Source organism: Pteropus medius, unplaced genomic scaffold (assembly GCF_902729225.1).
Source record: "Pteropus medius unplaced genomic scaffold, Ma_sr-lr_union100, whole genome shotgun sequence".
In the NCBI taxonomy this organism is placed as follows: domain Eukaryota; kingdom Metazoa; phylum Chordata; class Mammalia; order Chiroptera; family Pteropodidae; genus Pteropus; species Pteropus medius.
Window position 1 is genome coordinate 29849615 of NW_024354875.1, and position 19488 is coordinate 29869102.

Below are 19488 nucleotides of genomic sequence, written 5' to 3' on the forward strand. Positions count from 1 at the left end.
TCATGTTGTTTCTCATAGCGTGAACATTGATATACCTTTACTTTTTTATTTGAAACGGAAAGGGAAATATGAGAACATAGTTCATTCTGATAAATGTTTGATTAAGTCAAGAATCCTTTATTCCCAAGTCCTTTTCAGATTTAGAAAGATATCAGAATGGGCCCTGCCACCGTTAGCTTTCATCCCCATGAGGCCTTCCTCTACTGTTCCACCAACATGGTGCAGGGACCTCCAGTCTCTATTGACAGTTCCTTTCCCCTTGTGTTGGAGACAGTGATGCCTGTCCATTGCTCCCTGCCTTTACGTTACAGCAGAAGTCTTCAGAGGATTTGGACACTGGGGAAGCCCAAAGGAACCAAAGGAACATTGTCTTAGGTTTGAATTCTGCCTGGTCCTCTGATGAAACTCTGTTTCACCACACCCCACTTCAGCTCACACAGAGAAGGGACAGAGTGTAACACTATCTGCATCTTAACAAGAATTCCATATCTAACTCATATAGACTGTGTTCTCTAGGCACTTTTCTCCAGTGACCCTCAGGCATGATGACCTTGAGGAAGAGGTTACTGTTCAGATATTGTCATTAGCTGTGAGTGCAAACAGAGAATGCAAATGACTGCTTAGAACAGGTAAGGCTTCCTTCGATCTGCAGTAGCGCATCAAGAAACAGTTTTGTAGATTGTCAGCTCCTTGAGGAAGGGACCATGACTTACTTATATGTATTTTCCCAGCATCTAGTAATATGTCTTGGCATTTAAGAAATCCTCAATATATCTTCCTCAATGAATGGCCATCTGTTAGTATAATTACAAATAGAATTTCTTTGATTTGACTTCTCTCCATTTTTGTTGGGTGGACAGTTTCCAAGAACTGAGCAAGAGTTCATTAGGTTATTAGAAAATGAGGGTGAAATTTTACCCATGAGAATTCTGTGCCTCAGGAGAACAGAGAATTACATTCTGGTTTATTCATATAGTTTAGAGAGTAAGATTAGGAATAAAACATTCCCCCCATCTCTGCCACATACAGAAGTAAAAAGCTTAGATCAAAGGTTGTGAACGGAAGACCCCAAGTTGAATCCAAACACAAAGTATTTTGTTTGGTCTGTATGGTGTTTTATTTTTAATCAAATTAATTGTCAGCATTTATAAAAAGCCAGATTTCATATAAAATATCTAAAATATCAGATTGCCAGCTTTCTCTGAAGAATGGGAAAAACCTGGCAACACTTGAGTTTGCCTGCCCTCTTCGCATATGACTGGCCTTATTTCAATGCAGTATCGAAAATTCCACAGCGCCCAGCACCCATCACATTGCCAACTGGCAACTGAGTGCCAGTTGCCATTGATCCCAGTACTCAGAGCTAAGCCTGACCAATTCCCATTTGCCTGACCTGCTTCTTCCCCACAGGCTTTAAGTTTTCAGCTCCTTGTTTAGAGGCTTTGGGTTTAAAGCTTTTAGATGATAACCTTAAAGTTTAGATATTTAATTTTGCAGTTATAAAATATCTAAATACAAAGGAGTTTAAGAACCTATAAAAAAAATAAACTCATTTTGTTCATCTGTACGTCTTCAGTGGTTGATTTCTTCACATATCGTACCTTATTTATAACCCTACATTGCCATGGAAATTCACTGCTGTACTTTTTACTTCCCAGCTCCACTAAATTTTACTCTTAACATTTTTGAAGCTGCTTATTCAATGTGCTGATTTAGTGTAGTAGCGATCTGAAATGGTTTTATAACATTAAATATTAAATAACTTTTAAACTGCAAACAAAGGAAAAATAAGAAGTCAGCCAAATCCTGACACATAAATTTAATAAAGAAGTGACAGAGTCTTTCATTTACGTGATCTACTGCTTAATCACTTTACTAGAATGAAGACATCCTCTTGTAACTTCTTCAAATCTAATATGAAATATCTGTCCTAGAATCATATTGTAGTTTAGTAGTCTGTCTAGCCATGGGCACTGACCTATACAGTTAATCATAAAACTTAACTTAGGAAGCATTTATTGGGTACCTGTCATATACCTGCTATATAAAAATAGTAATGATAGTTAAGAGTTCTTGAACACTCACCATGTGTTGAAATACTATTCTGTGTACAAATGTCGTTTTATTTAATCCTCACTCCATCCCTTTGAAGCAGGTGTTATTATCTTCATTTTGTAGATGACTTGATAGAGGCACAGGGAGTGCCCAAGATCACATAGACCGAGTGAAACTGTGGATACAATATTCCAGCCCAGCCTCCTTGTGGTAGTTCTGGGTAGATCTAAGACAGATATTTCACGCAGAGTCAAAAATCCACTGGTTGTTGATCACTTAAAAGATAACTGTAATATAGATTATCTTCATATTAGAATGACATATTATGGGGCAAACAGTTCTACCTTGGAAGATGGAGATCAGAGAAGACTTCAGAATAAGTTGTTGAATAAAGTGGAAAAGAAGTCTCAGGAGGAGAGAAAGGTATGAGCAGAGTTCTTGAGGTATAAATGTGAATGGGCTACTCAAGAGATGGAAGGCAGCCCTGACACTTGGGAAATGATATTTGTAGGCATTACATGGAGACAACTAGGTTTTCATTACTTCCAAACTTAGGGTTAAGTTTAAGGTTAAAAAAAAAAAAAAGAATCAATATATGATGGATCAGAAATGAGATTTGTCAAGTCACCTTAAAGAGGTGATTCCAGGCTTGGCTAGGGCAACATTTATTAGCTTCACCCAGCTAAGGAAAGGGTGGCGGCACAGAGATGTTATAATTTCCCCATTGTAGAGGACCTTCTGAGCTACAGGTTGGCTGAGTGTGTTAAAGCACTGGGGAAAAGCAGCGTTGGCTTCTGGAATGGTAAGACTTACTTATTTAGTAAAAGTGCCTCAGGCCATCTTAAGATCACCAACTCTTTTTGTTCTGTGTCTTGTGTTTTGCAGGCAATATCTTGATTGTACTCTGAACTTTTGTGTAGATTTGCCTATAGGAAAAGAAACTCTCATTCATGCCAAAGCAAATATTCTGCACTATATATGACTTAACTCTTTCTTGTGATTAAGTTAATCACTTGACAACCTGGCTTAAATGTCTGTTTGTGGAGCTCAGTGAAGGCTAGCCTAGCTTGTAAGAGAAAGATGAAAACTAGATGTGCTGGACTAGAGCAGAGGCTGAGGGGAAGGAGCAAAGGAACAAATGAAAGGGGTATTTCCAAGGAAGAGCTTGACATTTTGATAACTGATGAGAGATCGGGGTTTGAAGGAAGAGGAGGAATCAAGGATAGGCAGCTGAGTGGATAATAATGTCCTTGACAGAGATGGAAGGCAGAAATAGAGTGGATTTCTGGGAGAAAGATAATGAATGTTTGGTTTTGAATTTTCAGTCCGAGGTGCCTATGTTAATGGAGAGTCTGGCATTGTGTATCCAGAGTTATGAAGCTGGTTAGAAGCAGAGACTGCACAGCATATAGGGGATGGGTGAGTTCACCTACAGGGAGCCTGCAGAGTGAGAGGGAGGCTAAGGATAGAAGCCTGGGTATCACTGATATCAGAGAAGAGCAAGGGCCTCTGTGCTGGGACAGTAGAGGGAAAGAGCAAAGCAACAGTGATTCAAGCAAAACAAAATGGCCAGTTTTATCAACTATTGCAGAATCAAAGTATGACTTAACAGTCAATATGTAATACGAGCTGGTATGAGACATCGTTATGCTACTTTGAAGTGGACAGCTCAGTCTCACGGGGTTCCTAGCTGTTTAAAATATGAGCATGAGGTGCTGCAGTATATAGCAGGTGTATGGGCAACTCGCTATTCTTTCAATCGGTGTGCTACACACATGACTTCAACCAGTTCACCACGAATTTCATTGTGTGTGTTTTAACTGGATTCAGTTTTATAAAATGGCTTATTCTCTTATGAAAAAAAGTGTAGGTTGACTGACTTTTTCAAGAGGGAAAACCTCAGTGGTGACAGATTGTTAGTCTGATTATGTCCCTTTCTCTGTAAGTGGAAGGAGCAAGAACATCATCCTCTCAAGTAGTAGATATTGAGTCAGAAACCTATGTACCTATATTTGTTTCCAACTGGAAGATCCTTGACATTCATAGATTTAACTTATATACACATACGTAGATATATTTGTATAAAATAAATCTGCATACGTATATATGTGTGTATATGCATACATACATACATACACAGACATAAACTTCTACATTTACATGTTCACACAAATATTCTTTATAGACAACTGAAAAGTCCAGAATGAGAGTGTAGTGGTGAAAGGTCTGAAGGAACTGGGATGTGATGAGAGGAGGGTGGGCAGGGAAAAAAGATTAAAAAAAAAAATCCCAGGTGTGACAACATGATTTTAAATGTTTGCATGGCGAGACTGGTCTGTCGGGGCAAGTTAAATTAATGAGTCTAGTCAACCTAGAATTCATTTTTGCCCATCTCTCTGTATTTTAAACTATTTTTTCCCACTTCTCATTCCAACCCTGAAAAGTAGGTATTTTAGTTCCCTTTTTCAGATGAGAAAAACTAAAGAAATTTTATGCTAGAGTTGTAGGCAGGATTTAGGGATAAGTGAAGATCCCCACCCATATCCCTGTGAAAGGTCTGCTCAGTCTCATGGCCAGTTATGAGATGTGCAGTGGAGCCTGTGGCAGAAAACTGACACCAAACAGGGCAGTCGAGAGGGGCAAATTAATTTCTTTCTCAAACTCAAAAGTATGTATATTTTGAAAACTTAAGTAGCATGATTTCCTGTTTTCTTCTTTCCCATGCAATCGCAGCATCGGTGCTGAACAAATGACTCTTTGTCTTCAGTTGGCTTTCAGATAAGAAAAAAAATTATTGTGAAAGCACTTGATGCTCAAAGGACATAGAACATTAGTTTGACCTAGATGATAGTAAATATTTGACTGCTTTTGTGTGAACCACACACTCAAGAATTGTGACATTTACAAGTGCATACTCCAAAGTCATATTGACTAAATTTATTTTTGGCAACAGGGAAGCAATCTTGGTTTTATTCCTTTTTTTTTTTTTTTATCTTTACCCTAGATAAGTGTTAGTTGAAAAATGCTCTTTTACTTTTTTCTGATTTTCACAAATCATGGCCATTCAAACTTGAATATAAATGGACTTTAAGGTCACAATTATAGGGTTAGTCTATATTCAAGGGAATTTTCAGAGAAATGAGAGAGAGTTTATAGGCTGACTGACCTAAAAGAAGTGTAATTTGACATTGATTTTTGGCAGATATATTTTGAGTAGATTGTGGGAGACTGGTACTGGTGTTGGATAGACTGATGAGAAGGAACAAATACCAGTAATGCTGAATTTTACCTGGCTGAGTGCTAGACAAGGAGAGAAAAAGTTGGATCCCAATGAAGAATATAATTTAACTGCTAATAGAACCCATTAACAAAGCATTTTAAAAAACCCATATCCAAATCAAAGTAGTTAAATTTAAGAAACTGAGCACAGTAGATTTAGAACTAGGTATAAAACTCATTCAATATCTGAAACATTTCCAATAGCAATTTAGTCTTAAAAGCGTGAATATAATGACAGGAAAAGAGTAAAATTAATTATGCTTAGAAAAGGATGCTTGGGCAATGGCATTAAAAAAAAAAATCATTCATGGTTTCTAGGTGGTTTCTAGGTATGACTTGAGTGAGCATAATTCTTATTCACATTATCTTTTTATAATAAAAAAATTTTAAATAACAATGACAATATAACAAAGACAACACTCAGCTCTAATCCTGTTTTAAAGGACTAAAATATTACAGATGCACTTGAAGCTCTCTGTATATGCTGTCTCTGTCTCCTTTATCCTCCAGAGGTAATCTCTATCCTGAATTTGGGATTTATATTGCCTTCCTTATTGTTATGCTACTTATATGTGTATGTGCATGTATGTATGTTAATATATATTTATGAGATACATAGCATTGTTTTGCATATTACCAAATTTTACATAAGTGCTTAGTCTGTTTTTTGAATCAATGATTTAGTGAAGGCTGTTTCTGCTCAAATTAAGTTCGCATGTGATCTGAGAATGAAAAGTGAACAGGTTTGACCTACCTCCAACCTCAGTGACTTTGCATTGTTAAGTCTGTTGCTTCTCAAACAGAGAAACAGCTGAGCCTTCAGCAAATGTGGAAAACTATTTGGAGTCACAGAGTTAATTATTGATGGAGGCAGAAATAATTCAGGAAATGTTTGCTTTGAGGCTAAAGCTCAAGTCTGCATAATTGGTCCATGGGAAGAGTAACATCTTTTACTCTCACTAGATAGAGTATTCTTTGGACTCCTAATCTAATGAAAGTTTGAAAGCTATCCCAGAAATTTAGATTGGTTATCAGAGTTCCCAAAAGAATTTTTCATTTTACCTCTATATCATTTTTTAAGATATATGGGATGTTTTCAAACTAGAATTAATTTACTTTTCTCCCTAGATGATGAACATCTCTATTGTACTCATGTAATAAAGTTAGTGTCCTAGTAACAGCTTGAAAAAAATACTGACCTGTAAACAATCATGTTATAGCTTTAAAATTTTTTTCTTAGATAAACCTATTAGTTAACTAAGACTTCAGGTCTTTCTATCCCTCACTTCAAAATGTTGCATCCTAAAAGTAAAGAAAACTAATCTTTGGAGGGAGGCATTTTGGCTAAAAGCCTATGGAACAAAAAAAGTATGTGTCTGTATCATTTGCATGATTCAGTGATGCCTGATGGTTTTGTTAGACTTACTATGAGCAGAACAAGAGAAGGGTCTCGTTTTGTTCTACAAACCAAAAATCCAGCTACTAAGCAACCAACCAAACAAACAAACAGAGTTCAAAACCTGTGACTTTGTAAAAAATGTAGGTGTTAGTTTAATTTGTGAAATTGCATGTCTATACACTAATATGCATTGTACTGCCTCCTCAGAGACTAAGTGGTATATCAGATATCTACTGAGTATTTTCTGAAACTTATGGTATAATTATCCATTTCCATTTTTTATTTTAAGACCACAAAGCCACAGGATATAGATGAAGGAGACCTGGTGTGAAAAATGGAGGGACCTGTTTTCTTTCACCAAGTTTCCTGAGAATGTAGAAAAGTTGCACAATTCTCTGGAGCCAGTGTCCTCATCTATAGAAAAAGGGTGTGGCTGGACTCCCAGGGGTCCCTGCCTAACTGTTCAGAACAATTTTGTGTTCGAGGAAATAAAAAACGGGGGATGGATACCTCTGATTTATGAGCACAGAAATATACTAATGTTATACAACACCCATAGGGCCAAATCCTTACCCTCAGTGAGCTGTTTTCCCACTAGGATAAACAGCATACATTCATGACACCAACTCTAAATGGGATTCTAGCTAAGTCATTTCACTTTGAGTGTGCGCTTTACATCATGCATAGAAAGGAAGAAGAGGCAGCAGAGAAAGTCGTGTTGGCCCTCCTTCCTTAGCGTAGAAAAGGAGCTGAAATGGAGATGGCAGCTGTCAGAGTAATTCCACTGATTTTGTGTAATATCATGAGGAAAAGAGCTGGAGAGTATTGTTACTTATAAAAAAAATTAAGTTTTATTTTAATTTTTGTGTTAAAAAAAGGCAACATTTAATAGTGAGGAGCATGGTCTCTGGAATCAGCTTGCCTAGATTTGAATCCCAAATTCACCACTTGCTAACTGTGTTTTTAGGCACGCTACCTAAATCCTCTCTCCTTATTTGTAAAATGGGAATGATGTAGCATCTGCCCCGTAGGGTTCTCACAAGGTGTAAAATTCTTGTGATGGTACCAGGCATAAAGTAAGTTCTCAAGAAATGCCAGCTGTTATTGTTTTTGTTTTGTTTTCTTTTTTTTTTTAAAGTCAGTGATCCTCAAAGAAAACCTAGTAAGTAGAAATACTGTTCACTTCATAAAGATGAGTTTTGCCATCCAGCTTGAAACTATAGTTGCTTCACTTCAAAACTTTGTGGAAGTAAATATGTCGGATATGATACAGAAACTCCTTTGAAGGGTTTTTATAAGTCCAGTTGTACTTGACTGGAGAAGTAACAAAATACGAGTATAATATGTTTATATTGTAGCTTTGTTCATATCTTATTAAAGTCATCAGCTCTGAGATTTTAGTAGAAAAATAGAAATTTCATCCACTTTGTGCTTAGAGGTAAAAGGATGGATTCATATATTTTAAAGTGTCAATGTAATAAGTCTATACTAATTTATTTCAAATTATATTCTGTTTATTCATCTAACTTTATAGTTTTACTTCATTTGTAATAATTTGCAAGATTTAGTGGCATGATTTATATTAAATGATAAATTTTATGAAAGAAAAGATAAAAACCCTATTACTCTTCATGTTATTTGATAAGAAATGAGTTAATCTTTGTTTGGATGATGGAACAGCGAAAATGAGAATTGTCTCAAAATTAATAAATTCCATTTCAGAATCAGAGGAACTACACACTACTAATTTTTTTGGGCTCTAATAATGTGTCCTGGTTTTGCACTCAATAACAGTGTTTTTTATTATTTAGACCATTCCAGAGTTGAGTCTCTGATTCCAAATTTTATATTATTTAAAAAATTGCATTAGATGTATTTGTTGTCTTTTCCCTTTTTTAATGTTTTGCACAGTTCCTGAAAACAATTGATAAAATTATTTGACAGACTATTTTGGTTAAAATAAACTTAAAAGTAAGTAAATGAAAGGAGCACTCATACCTTTAGTAAAAATTCAGTTGTCAATTTAGGAGCTATTTCTCATAAAACATTATGTTTGCTATCAGAAATGTGAGGATAAATAAGACTGAGTCTTACCCACTTGGAACTCACAAGCAAGTCAGAGGCTTGTGGCTGTAATCAAAGATGAGACAAAGAGGTAAGGAACTCATCACTAGAGAATTACAGTGGTTTTAATGTTGCAACATTCAAAAAAGGTGGCTTCATGGAGTAACTAACTAGCATTTGACATGAATCCTGAAGGAGAGATAGTGTTTCAGCAGGTAGAGAGGATGAGTGGGTAAGATGGAGAAGGGCCCCCTGGATAATTACTGTGCACTTTTGCTGACAAGCTTAAAATTGTTTTCACTGCCCTAGTATTGTGGAGGAAACAACAACAAAAAAAGCACCAGAGCAGTCCTTCTCTGTCTCCAGTTTTGCAAGCAGCCAGTTTCTAATAACCAGGACGGGGACTATTATTATGTGGTGTCCATCAATGTTTCCTCCATTAGAAATACCAATTTTCAGGTGTATAAAATCAGGAAGAAGCAGTGTATATAGCCTAAAGGTTAAGAGCTGGAATACTGGAACCAAACTGCCTAGTCTCCAGTCCTGGCTGACCTTTACCAAGTTGATAAACCACTCTGTGCATGTTTCCTTGAGAGAGAGAGAGAGGAGGAGGAGGGAGGGAGGGAGGGAATGAATTACAATAGTACCAACCTTGTTGGGTTAGTTTCAATAAGTGACTTTCTCTTTGTAAAGTGCTTAGAATAGCTCCTGGCCCAGAGGAAGCACACTAGAAATGTGAATAAAATGGCTCCATATGCCTGCCCTGCTCTTTCTAGAATGGTGTGCTGAGTTGAGTTCAGGGAGCTACACTGGTTGTTTACCCCTGCTTCTGCCTCTTTTAGAAATTAGGATCCCTGTGCCATTTGGATGGCACCTGGCAGCAAGGCGCAAGATCCCAACTATCTGATTCTCTGCATTTATGGCACATTTTATTAGACTTGAATTTTAAAAAGAGCCCTTTCAGTTTGCTGTATAAGAACAATAAGCTAGATTCAGTGGATGATACTTTATACTACCTTTCCATTCTAATTTTCAAGTTTGATGGATGTAAAAGGTTTCCACATGCAAACAAATGCAGTGGAACACATCGACTTCTCTGGGCAAAGGAAGTGCACTCTAATTCTGTGGAATTTGAGAGTGGGCTTTAGATTCAGTGCTGCATTGGTTAGGTTTGTGTCCTGGTTTTGGCACTTAGCAACAGTGTGGCCTTGGGCAAGCTAATCCCTAGGCCTCTATTTCCAATACAAGTTCCCACCCGGTAGAGTGAGTTCCTCATCTGGAGTCTTTCGGGGATTCTGTGGTGCTTCTTAGCATCCTATATCAACAGCTCAGGATCCAGCTCCTACTTCTGCTACCTAGACTGCCATTCACCTTCTGCTTCCCTGGCTCCAAAATGGGGTGAGTGTCCCACTTCTGTTTTCTGTGTCCTTGTGAGTTTATGCTTACCTTAACAAAATCCCTCTTCTGCCTTAGTAGTGTTACATTCATAAAGGCACAAAGGTAAATTCATGCATTCGATTTGCCATCTTTAACCAGGAGTCATCTTTGTTTTTAAAGGAACATTATTTGTTATAACAACAGTGTCTTTAGAAATTTTCCTATGAGAATAAATTTAATGCTTTCCTTCTTCATTCCCTGTTTTCATTAATATAATCTGAAGATTCATTTTTTTATTATTCTTTTTAAATATTTTATATTATCCCTTAAGAACAACAGCATTTAATTGAAATTTAGAGCAATTATTTATGTTGCTAACCATGGGCTTTTTATTCTAAAATTATACTTTTTGAATTCTTAATTTTTATTTATATCTCAGAGGATTGGAATGACTCAAGTAATTTTTTAGCAAAGGTTAATGAATAATGTATTTTCAGAGCCTTTGAATATGGGAGACTATTTTTCATATTCCCTTACAAATGAAAGGCAGTTTGGCAGGCAATAGCTTTCTTTGATTGAGTCTTCTCTTTCTTCTATAATTTAGTAATACACAGGAGAAATTTAAGATCAACTGGACATTTGTTCCTTTAATGATGACTAATTTTCATTTGATTTATGTGTTGTTTTGTTTTCATGTCTGAATATTGATAAATTTTTTAAAATTTTATTTTAACCCTGGGACTCATAATTGTTGTCAGAGTGTGGCTTTGAATTGGGTATTGTTTAGAATACGATTTATTTCTTTCTTCTCGGTGCAGTTTTTCTCCTTCAATTGTGTCTCTGATTATTACTTCTATTTCAGTTCTTCATTTGTGTTTTCTCAAAAACAACTATAATTAGACTTGTTTTTTCTGGTCCTCCAGATCTAGGGTCTTTTTTCATCCATTGGTTCTTTTCTCTGGCTTGATGTACGTGTTTATCTTCTACCTCGATGATTTAACTTTACTTGGTATGTATTTACCCCCTCCTCAACTGTATGGATAATAAGTCTGTCACTTCATTTTTAGCTTCTTTATTTCACCTATAATCTCTTTCTATCTTACCCAATAGTCTTTTACTGATTTATAACTTTCTACTTTTATTTTTAAGGGACATGTCTTCTTGTATCATGTTAACAATGCCAAATACTTTTCTAAAATTTATATTAAATTCCTTTAAGAAGTCATTTTGGGAGGGAATGGTTCTTTCTTTCAATCTTTACCATGCTCTTTTCTTTAAATGCTTATTCAGTACTTCTTAGTAGCCCTCTGTTGACATTTAGCTGTTATTCTCATTATTCTTGAGTTTGAAAATATCCATCTAGATCTGCTCACAGAGAAGATGCATGAGTTGCTCTTGGCCTCACTCTCTGCCCTCTATTTGCCAATAAAACTTCTTTTTTAGATCTCTGATCTTGTAGCAGGTTGATGTTTATAGGCTCTGGTGGATTCTCAGTGAATTAAAAGAGTTTCGTCTAATGTAGCTATCTCCAATGCCTTGTTCTCTGTTCTCTGTTACTCTGTTACTGATTGTATAAGAATCCAATCCCCAGAATGCAACACCATCATATCATCTTGTCCATAAATCTGCATTTCTGCAACTAAAACTCACAGGATGCTAAGTACTACATCATTTGTAAGTAGCAGTCACTAATTGATGGGGTGGGGGGATTCTCCTGCTGCCTCAAAAAGCATGATTCATGACGGAGATCTGTCTAGGGTTCTGACTGAAACAGGTTTTTGCATTTTTGTGCAAGATAGCAGAAAGTGGAGTAAGGAAAATATACAAAGATTTTCATACTTCCTTCAAGACCCATACCTTGTTTCTCATTGCCTCTGATTACATTTTAAAAATCTAATTTTCTTCTTCTTTCTGCTGTAAAAGTTTTTCTCCGATCCTCGTAATACGTTGAAGGTTATATCTTCCTTTTTGTGGTTGCATACACCTTTATTTATCTCTCTTTTTATAGATGTTTTTGTGAGAGGTTGGGGAAGGCCCTATCAGGGGCTGGCTGCTATACACCTGTAACTTACATGAATCTACACAAAATTAAAAAAAAGTACTTTCTGCATATGGCAAAATGCTTGAAAATTTTGCTTCTTGCAGATATTTTATGGAAAGAAATTCTTTCTTGTAAATATTCATCACAAGTTGTTATTCAAATGATGGAGACATCTGTGTTTCTGTAATAGAACCTATGTCTTCTGAAAACTGGGTCATTTTAGTGATAAAATAAAATGTAGATACATAAGTTATTGTAGGAATTCCAATGACTTCCATAAAATTTTTGTTTTACATAAAAACTGCATGATCACAGCCTATTAATAAAAGAATCTTAAAGCTGAAACAGCTGTTATAAATTATTAAATCTAGGAGTTACAGACTCAGTTGTCTTCAGGGGTCAGAAAAGTGACTGCAAATTCATGGAGTAGGTTGGATTAATATAACAGATAGTGAGAGGGACTAGAGAGAAGCGGAGATTACTTGTGTTGTCAAATCCTTGAGTCACCAGTATAATATCAAAACAGTATAATATCAAACACAGTGTAATATAAACCTACCCGCCCCTCCATTACAGAGATGGAACTGAAGTCAAGGGATATTAATAGATTTGTCCAAAGTTTGGAGAATCTATGTGTCTTAACCAGAACAAGCTACATAATTTGCAGGGCCCAATGTAAAATAAACTATGGGGCCCCTTGTTCAACAATTATTAAGAATTTCAAGATGGTGACAGCAAACCGTTAAATCAAGCAGGGGACCTTATGCGACTATACAAGTTACATGCCCTTGAAGCCATACCTGGTCTTAGCTTCTGATCTAGATTTTGTATGTCCAAACAGAAAGAAACACACAGACACTCTCACCCACAACCACCAAAAACTGATAAATTGGAATTAAACTTAAGTTCTTGACTTTGATTCTGCAGTTAGTGAAGTGCCTTTACTTACAAGAGAGTTTTTGTTTGAGGTTTTAGAATCATTGCTTTTTTTACATGATTTGGAAGCTTTTGTTGAATCATTACTGCTTCCATCAGTTTTTATTGTTTCTTCCTGAATTCTGGTTTAATGAATTATTAGTTAAAGATTTTCAGCCCTGAAGTTCTAAGCTCTTCTCGAAATGTTAGTTCTGACTTGAATTTCAGAATGTTGGAAGAGTCACTCAGCCCAGGAATACAACTCTGAGGGACACTTATGTCTGCTGCAGGGTCTCAGCTCTCCCTCCACCTAAATGTAGCTGTAATTTCTTCCAGGAAATTTTGTCTATAACTTGAATTATTTCCTAAAATAACCCCTTTTTTTCCACCTTATTTGAAATTTTTACATGAGTTGCAAACACAAAGAGTAGTTTTCCTGCTAGCTTGAAGTTGACTAGTCACTTTCTCCTTTGAGGTCATCCATAACTTATCACCCACAGTACCATGAACACTGTAACCTGAGGAATGCTATTTAGTGAAATCTAGCCAGGTTTGAAAGGCACAGCTATTCACAGTCACAAAATATAAGAAATAAAATTGGGAATTGAGTAATATGCTAAGATTATTATTGTGGTATCTGTCTAACTGATTTATATAAAATCTGTATACATAAAGTCATATTTTGAAAGACTTAAACATTCATTTAAAATTGAAAAAGAACTTAAAATTGTTTCCTCATTTAAAAAAGTGAAAGTCTAACAGCTAGTTTGGAATGGTATAAAGTTGTCATTAACAGTCCTGTATCAGGTTGATGATTTAGATCTCAAATGTGTTCCTTTAGTGACATCCACAAAGATGTCGATAAAGATTTGTTAAAAGATGAAGACAAACGTCTGATTGACAAATATTAAGATTTTTATTTTTAAAACAAATATGAACCTCAGTTAAGTCGAGTTAATATCTGAATCAGACAGAATTCAACACTATCTTACTTACCTCCATATTATTGAAATATATCCCTTCATGAGTAATTAACAAGAGGAAATTCACATAGGGAAGGAGAAGATAAGCAAATAGGTAAATTAACTAAGTGAAAGTTGTGAATATAATTATTAATATTTAAAAATTTACAGTAACCCATGCACATGAGTGTTGTGTATGTGTTCAGCTAGCACTGAAATTGCTCATTAAATTTAATCCCTGGTTGGGGCAAGGGTGGGGGTAGGAGTTGGGGGGGCAAATATAATGGACTTTTTCATGCACATATTTCAAAATATGCTGTGAACTATATAAACTGAATGTCATGGAATTTTTTTTAACCTTCTACAGGTGGAGATTTTCATTTTACCTTTATGTATTTACCTATGGAGTCCGGTTCCTGAAAAAGGTATGATCTGTCAAGTTGCTTTATATAATTCTTATGTAACTGTAAGCCTAGATCTCATTTTTTATGTGTGACAGTAGTCATATTTTAAACAATCATAACAGGCTTCCTAAGAATTGTCTGTGCATTTTTCTTTGCGGATTATTCTTTATAGGAAATAATATACCTAAAATGCTCTTGAAATAATTTGTTTTTCTAGTGAAAGATGTTGCTCAGTCCTCTGACCACTCTAGTTGGTTGTTTATTACTTGTGGGCATTAGGAGCCTCATAAAATCCATATGAGGCTTTGAAAGACGTTAGTCTCCAAATCACAGATCCCACAACTTAAAAAAATTAGTTGTAATGTGTGTTATCATTGTAGTCTTCATCAATAGAAATTATGTTTTAGTGTCTTTATAGTTATTAACAGGGTAGCACCAACCGCCGCTGGAAAATTTAATTCCTTTCATAGATCGTTTTTCTCATGCTGAGTTTTTGCTGTTGCATAAGCGCAGTGAGGCACCTTTATCTATGAAAGCAATTCTCTGAGGCTGCTATAGTCCTCTTCCTGAATATTCTGATGCTTAATGTCACTACTAACAGTTAGGCTGCTTAAATTCAAGACTTATGAAGACTTATCTTCTCATAGTCACGCACATATTAAAAATAGTGATTTTTTGGCAAAAAATGGGAAATTATTTTTAAAAATATTTTGTTATTAACCTTTAAAGAGTTATAGCAATGTTATCTTTATTTAGTTCAAAACTTTTTCCAAAATAGGTCATTATGCCATGTGGCATGCCTTACTCGTCAGTTTTTATGTAAATATTGATGTGAAAATTGCAAATACATTTTTATTTTTAAAGTCTGAGTTATAAGATATTTTCTGCCTGTGGCAAATTCTATTATAAAAAGTGCCTGTTTCCCATTATCATGTTTTCCTAAAGGAAATATTCTTTTTCACTTGTTGTCTTTTCCTTTAGTAACTTACACTTATTTTTCATTTAATATGATCATATGCCCTAGAGGCCATGTGAATAGATTTAAAAGGATGAACTCCATTCTGTAGGCTGTCTAAGTATGAAGAAATTCTCAACTAGGGTAAATAAATGTGGTGGAAACTACTTATTTTGGAACCCTACTGTTGTTCTAGTTTTCAAACTTACTTTCTCTAGGGGAAAGATGGAAAGAATGGCTGTAGAGCTTTTATGCTCACAACCTTAGGAGAGCTTTGGATAGAATTTTGGCTGACACGGGAGAGTTGTGCTTCATGGGAATGTCGACTTGCTAACTGAGGGCAAGGTTTGGAATTCATGTTGGGTTCTGTTGGTGGAGGACTTTGATGGTGAGTGAGGATAGATAATGTAAGCCAGGAGCACTTTTTTGCCCTTTCCCCTATACCTGCAGGATATTGTCTCTTTTAGCTCTCATACAACAAGCCTGACCATCTGTCGTTAGAACAGGAAACACTTTGACACTTCGGTCTGCTTCATCTGTCCCTAAACTAACTGAATGAAACAAGAATAGTTTTCACACTCCAGTCCTCATTGGCTCTGTAGAAGACTATAAAAGGGCCTGTCAGTAGAACATTTGCTTGGGAATTGGTTTTCCTTAAACTATACCAGTTTCCTTTCAAATTGTCTCTCATTTAACAAATGCTTAAAAAATGAAAAGAGAACTAGATGTTGTTCTTCGTGTTGAATTATTTGTATTTGGGATTTCTTCCTTTAATATTATCTGAGAAGCACTCAGTTTTGAGTATTTCTTAGACCATATTAAATGAGCTATATAGTTTAGTGTTAGTCATAATGTGTGATAAGAAATACACATGGAATCCATGTGATTGAACTAGCTGTGGAGGACTTCATAAGCCATCTTGTGCAACCCTCTTACTTCACAGCTGAGGAAGCAGAAACACTGAGAGGGTAGGTGGCATTCCAAAGGTCACATAGTTTCTTAAAGGCTGAATCCGAAATGAAACATACATTGCTGTCTCTTATTCTAGTACGTTCTCCACTTCGCCAGCCTGCCCTAACCTCAGCATGATTTCCAAATGACTTCCTTCTTTGGTTAAGTTAGCTGACTTGACCTGATATAGTCATCGTTTTTCTATTCATAGAACTTTAAATACTTACGTTAATGGATGTTTAAAATATATTTCTATTAACTTTCTTGCAATGGACAATATATTTGCCCATCTGATCAGAGAAGGAAAAAAATAATGTTTATGGAGGCAGAATCAGAAATAATCAAAACAAGGTAATTCAGATTTTCGTAATGCCCTAAATGTTTTAAAATAAAATATTAGGATAGTGGGCCAATTTTAAGAGTGAGAGGCCACAGGTGCTTCTTACTTCTGATATCAAAAATATGGATTATTACATGGGCTGTTACAAATATGACTGGGCAGCTTGCACCACCCAATTTTCTTCTGCCTTTAGGTCAGATAAACCTGATACATCTCACCTAGGGTGGATTAAGCACCTTTAAAAACCCATTCTACCCTGAAATTCTGTGATTTAGTGAAAAGAGATATTTACAAATTATAAAACATCATGCACCCATATTGTGGATAGAGAATCTTAAAAAAATAAAAGCAAATAAATTAATAAATAGTTTTTAAAAACCATAGAATTTTAGATTTAAAAGTTATGCATATCATATAAACATCTTATTTTATAGATGAGTCTATGAGGTGTGAATCTCTAGGATAAGAATAGCTTTAGTTTTCTCTGCTGTATTGAAATACATTCAAGCCAAATAATGAAGGTTTATTAAATGCTATTAACTTTTCCAATTTAAATTGGCATAATCCTATAGGAAGTGTATACATATTTCTTCGAGGTATACTAGAGTTTCAGTGTGTGAATATGACTGATTTAAGTGCCCTCAGTTTAAAAATATTTTTCGTATTTAGAAATAAGGCAGTTAAGAGTTTTTAAATATGTATAAACCAAGTCTATATCAATAAACGTTTGTGTTTAGTCTGGGTCCTCAGAGAAGGAGACAAGAAGAGATTGAATGTGCAAGAAACTGATTAGGGGAAATGAGAAAGGAGTTAGAGGGAGGTTGGAAGAGCCTTCAGACCACATTGTAATTCTGAACCTGAGAGAGAAAAGAAGGAAAGAAAGTTGGATAAAGCCCTAAGACTGCTGTGCCTTTCTAAGGAAAGTTCAGTAAGGCTACTGGGGAGTCCTGGAGTCACAGTTGACCATCAGAGGAGACCTTTGTCTTCCAGAAATGGGCTTGCCTTTAGGATTCATATTGTGGTCAGTCTTTGACTGGGAGTAACCCGGCATGGCCTTCATGCAATTGTAGCTGTGGATTTTAGAGCATAGCAGTTGGGCTCTGGGTCATTTACACTCCCAGCAGTCCAAGATCTAAGGGGCACATTGTCATGGTTGCCATGTGTGCTTTATGTAAAAAAAAAAAAAATTCCAGCTATTCTGAGCAAAGCCAAAGGATACATCATGGAATATGACACTATGTGACATAGAAATTATGTTTTCATATGCAAGATGCTTAGAAGCATAGAGGACTATCATACTTTTTTTTTTTCCATTTTACTTATCATGCATTGACTTAATCTCCATTATGTCATAGTTCTTATAGTTGATGTATAAATGTATCTTTGGAGCAATAAACAGGCTGACTTCCCACATGAGTTGGGTGACCATACAAGCTGTCTTAGGGTTAATTTCCTCTTATACTCAAATGGCCCAGTTTGGGTAGTAAATTATACGATCACCCTATGAATAGTTCTATAACAAGTAATAAAATAATTTGCCCTGTATTTTCAAATTTTTCAGACATCCTGTGAGGTATTCATATGTTTATTTATATGAAATCAACAAAATGTTTTCTGTAGTTTCACGATTGCAGATAGGGAATGAGCCTCCTTTATAGTGATGTAATAATGCTCAGGGTGCATACATTATACATTGTGTTTGCTTTCCCAGCTTAGAGCTCCCTTTACTGATAGCACTAACTTTGATTATTGAAGTAGACTCTAGAAGGCATTGACCTTACAGATATGTTAGTGAACTAAGTAAAGTTATTGCTAGGATAGTAGGAAATGTTTAAATAGTTGAAAGATAAGCCTATCTTAATAGTCTGTTTCTGTAATTGCTGGACAAAAGTGACTCTTTGCTTATAAATATGATTGGCAGAGACAAGTACTTTTAGAAAAGAAGACCCAGAATTATGTCAAGTGCTCTGAAGTCCTACTTACACAATGTACTCATATAAATTAACACATTTTTCTAGGTCCTAAAATGAAACCACATATCAAGCCTTAAAAAATAGAATAAGCTATCTCTCATTTACTGTTACCTCTTTCTCATTTGTAGATGGAAGTTTGTATTGGATGGAGTTCTTAGAACATTTTTCTTTTATTTATTTACTTATTCTTAAAAGATAATTGTGTCGCAGGAAGGCAATATAGATATATGTGCAACTGGAATTTAGGTAAATATTTTTTTCTTGTAATTGCATGTTAAGCTAATGTATTTCCAACTTTTTGACCGTAGGGTATATTTTATATTACAATCCATTTTATACACATGCATGTATATAATTAAAATAGAATTTACTCAGAATATACCTATACTTAACTTCTATATCAGTAAGGGGTCCCATTAGGAAACAGAAACCACAGGAGTTGTTTTAGGAGTGACTGTAATATAAAAGAATCGTTAATCAAATGGGAATCACTAAGACTGTATTACTCAAAAGTAATTGATCTGCTGACAGTTTGCTACCAATCTGTGATGAGAAAAGTAGCTTGACCTGAATATAAATCAACTCCCTGCTTCTTTTTTGAGAAAGTCTACCTGTGAAGAAAAGTCAACTGAACTACACAGTGTGTTTAGCAAGTGGTTAATTTACATTCTGGTTAAGCAGTAGCAAAAGTTTCAAGGGTCAGCATTGTCTGTACATGACACTTTGATTAGCATTGCACTGAAATATCATGGAGATAGTAATGGCAGGAAGAA

At 35.5% G+C, this 19488-nt stretch overlaps 1 protein-coding gene across 1 annotated transcript in view; it reads left to right on the plus strand.

Moving 5' to 3' along the window:
* The window catches only part of CERS6 (ceramide synthase 6), a 269630-nt gene that overhangs the window by 133915 nt on the left and 116227 nt on the right, over positions 1-19488 (plus strand). The window contains exon 4 of the mRNA XM_039855700.1: positions 14460-14517. Within this exon, the coding sequence (XP_039711634.1) occupies positions 14460-14517 (58 nt within the window). The remainder of the gene's footprint in view (positions 1-14459; positions 14518-19488) is intronic.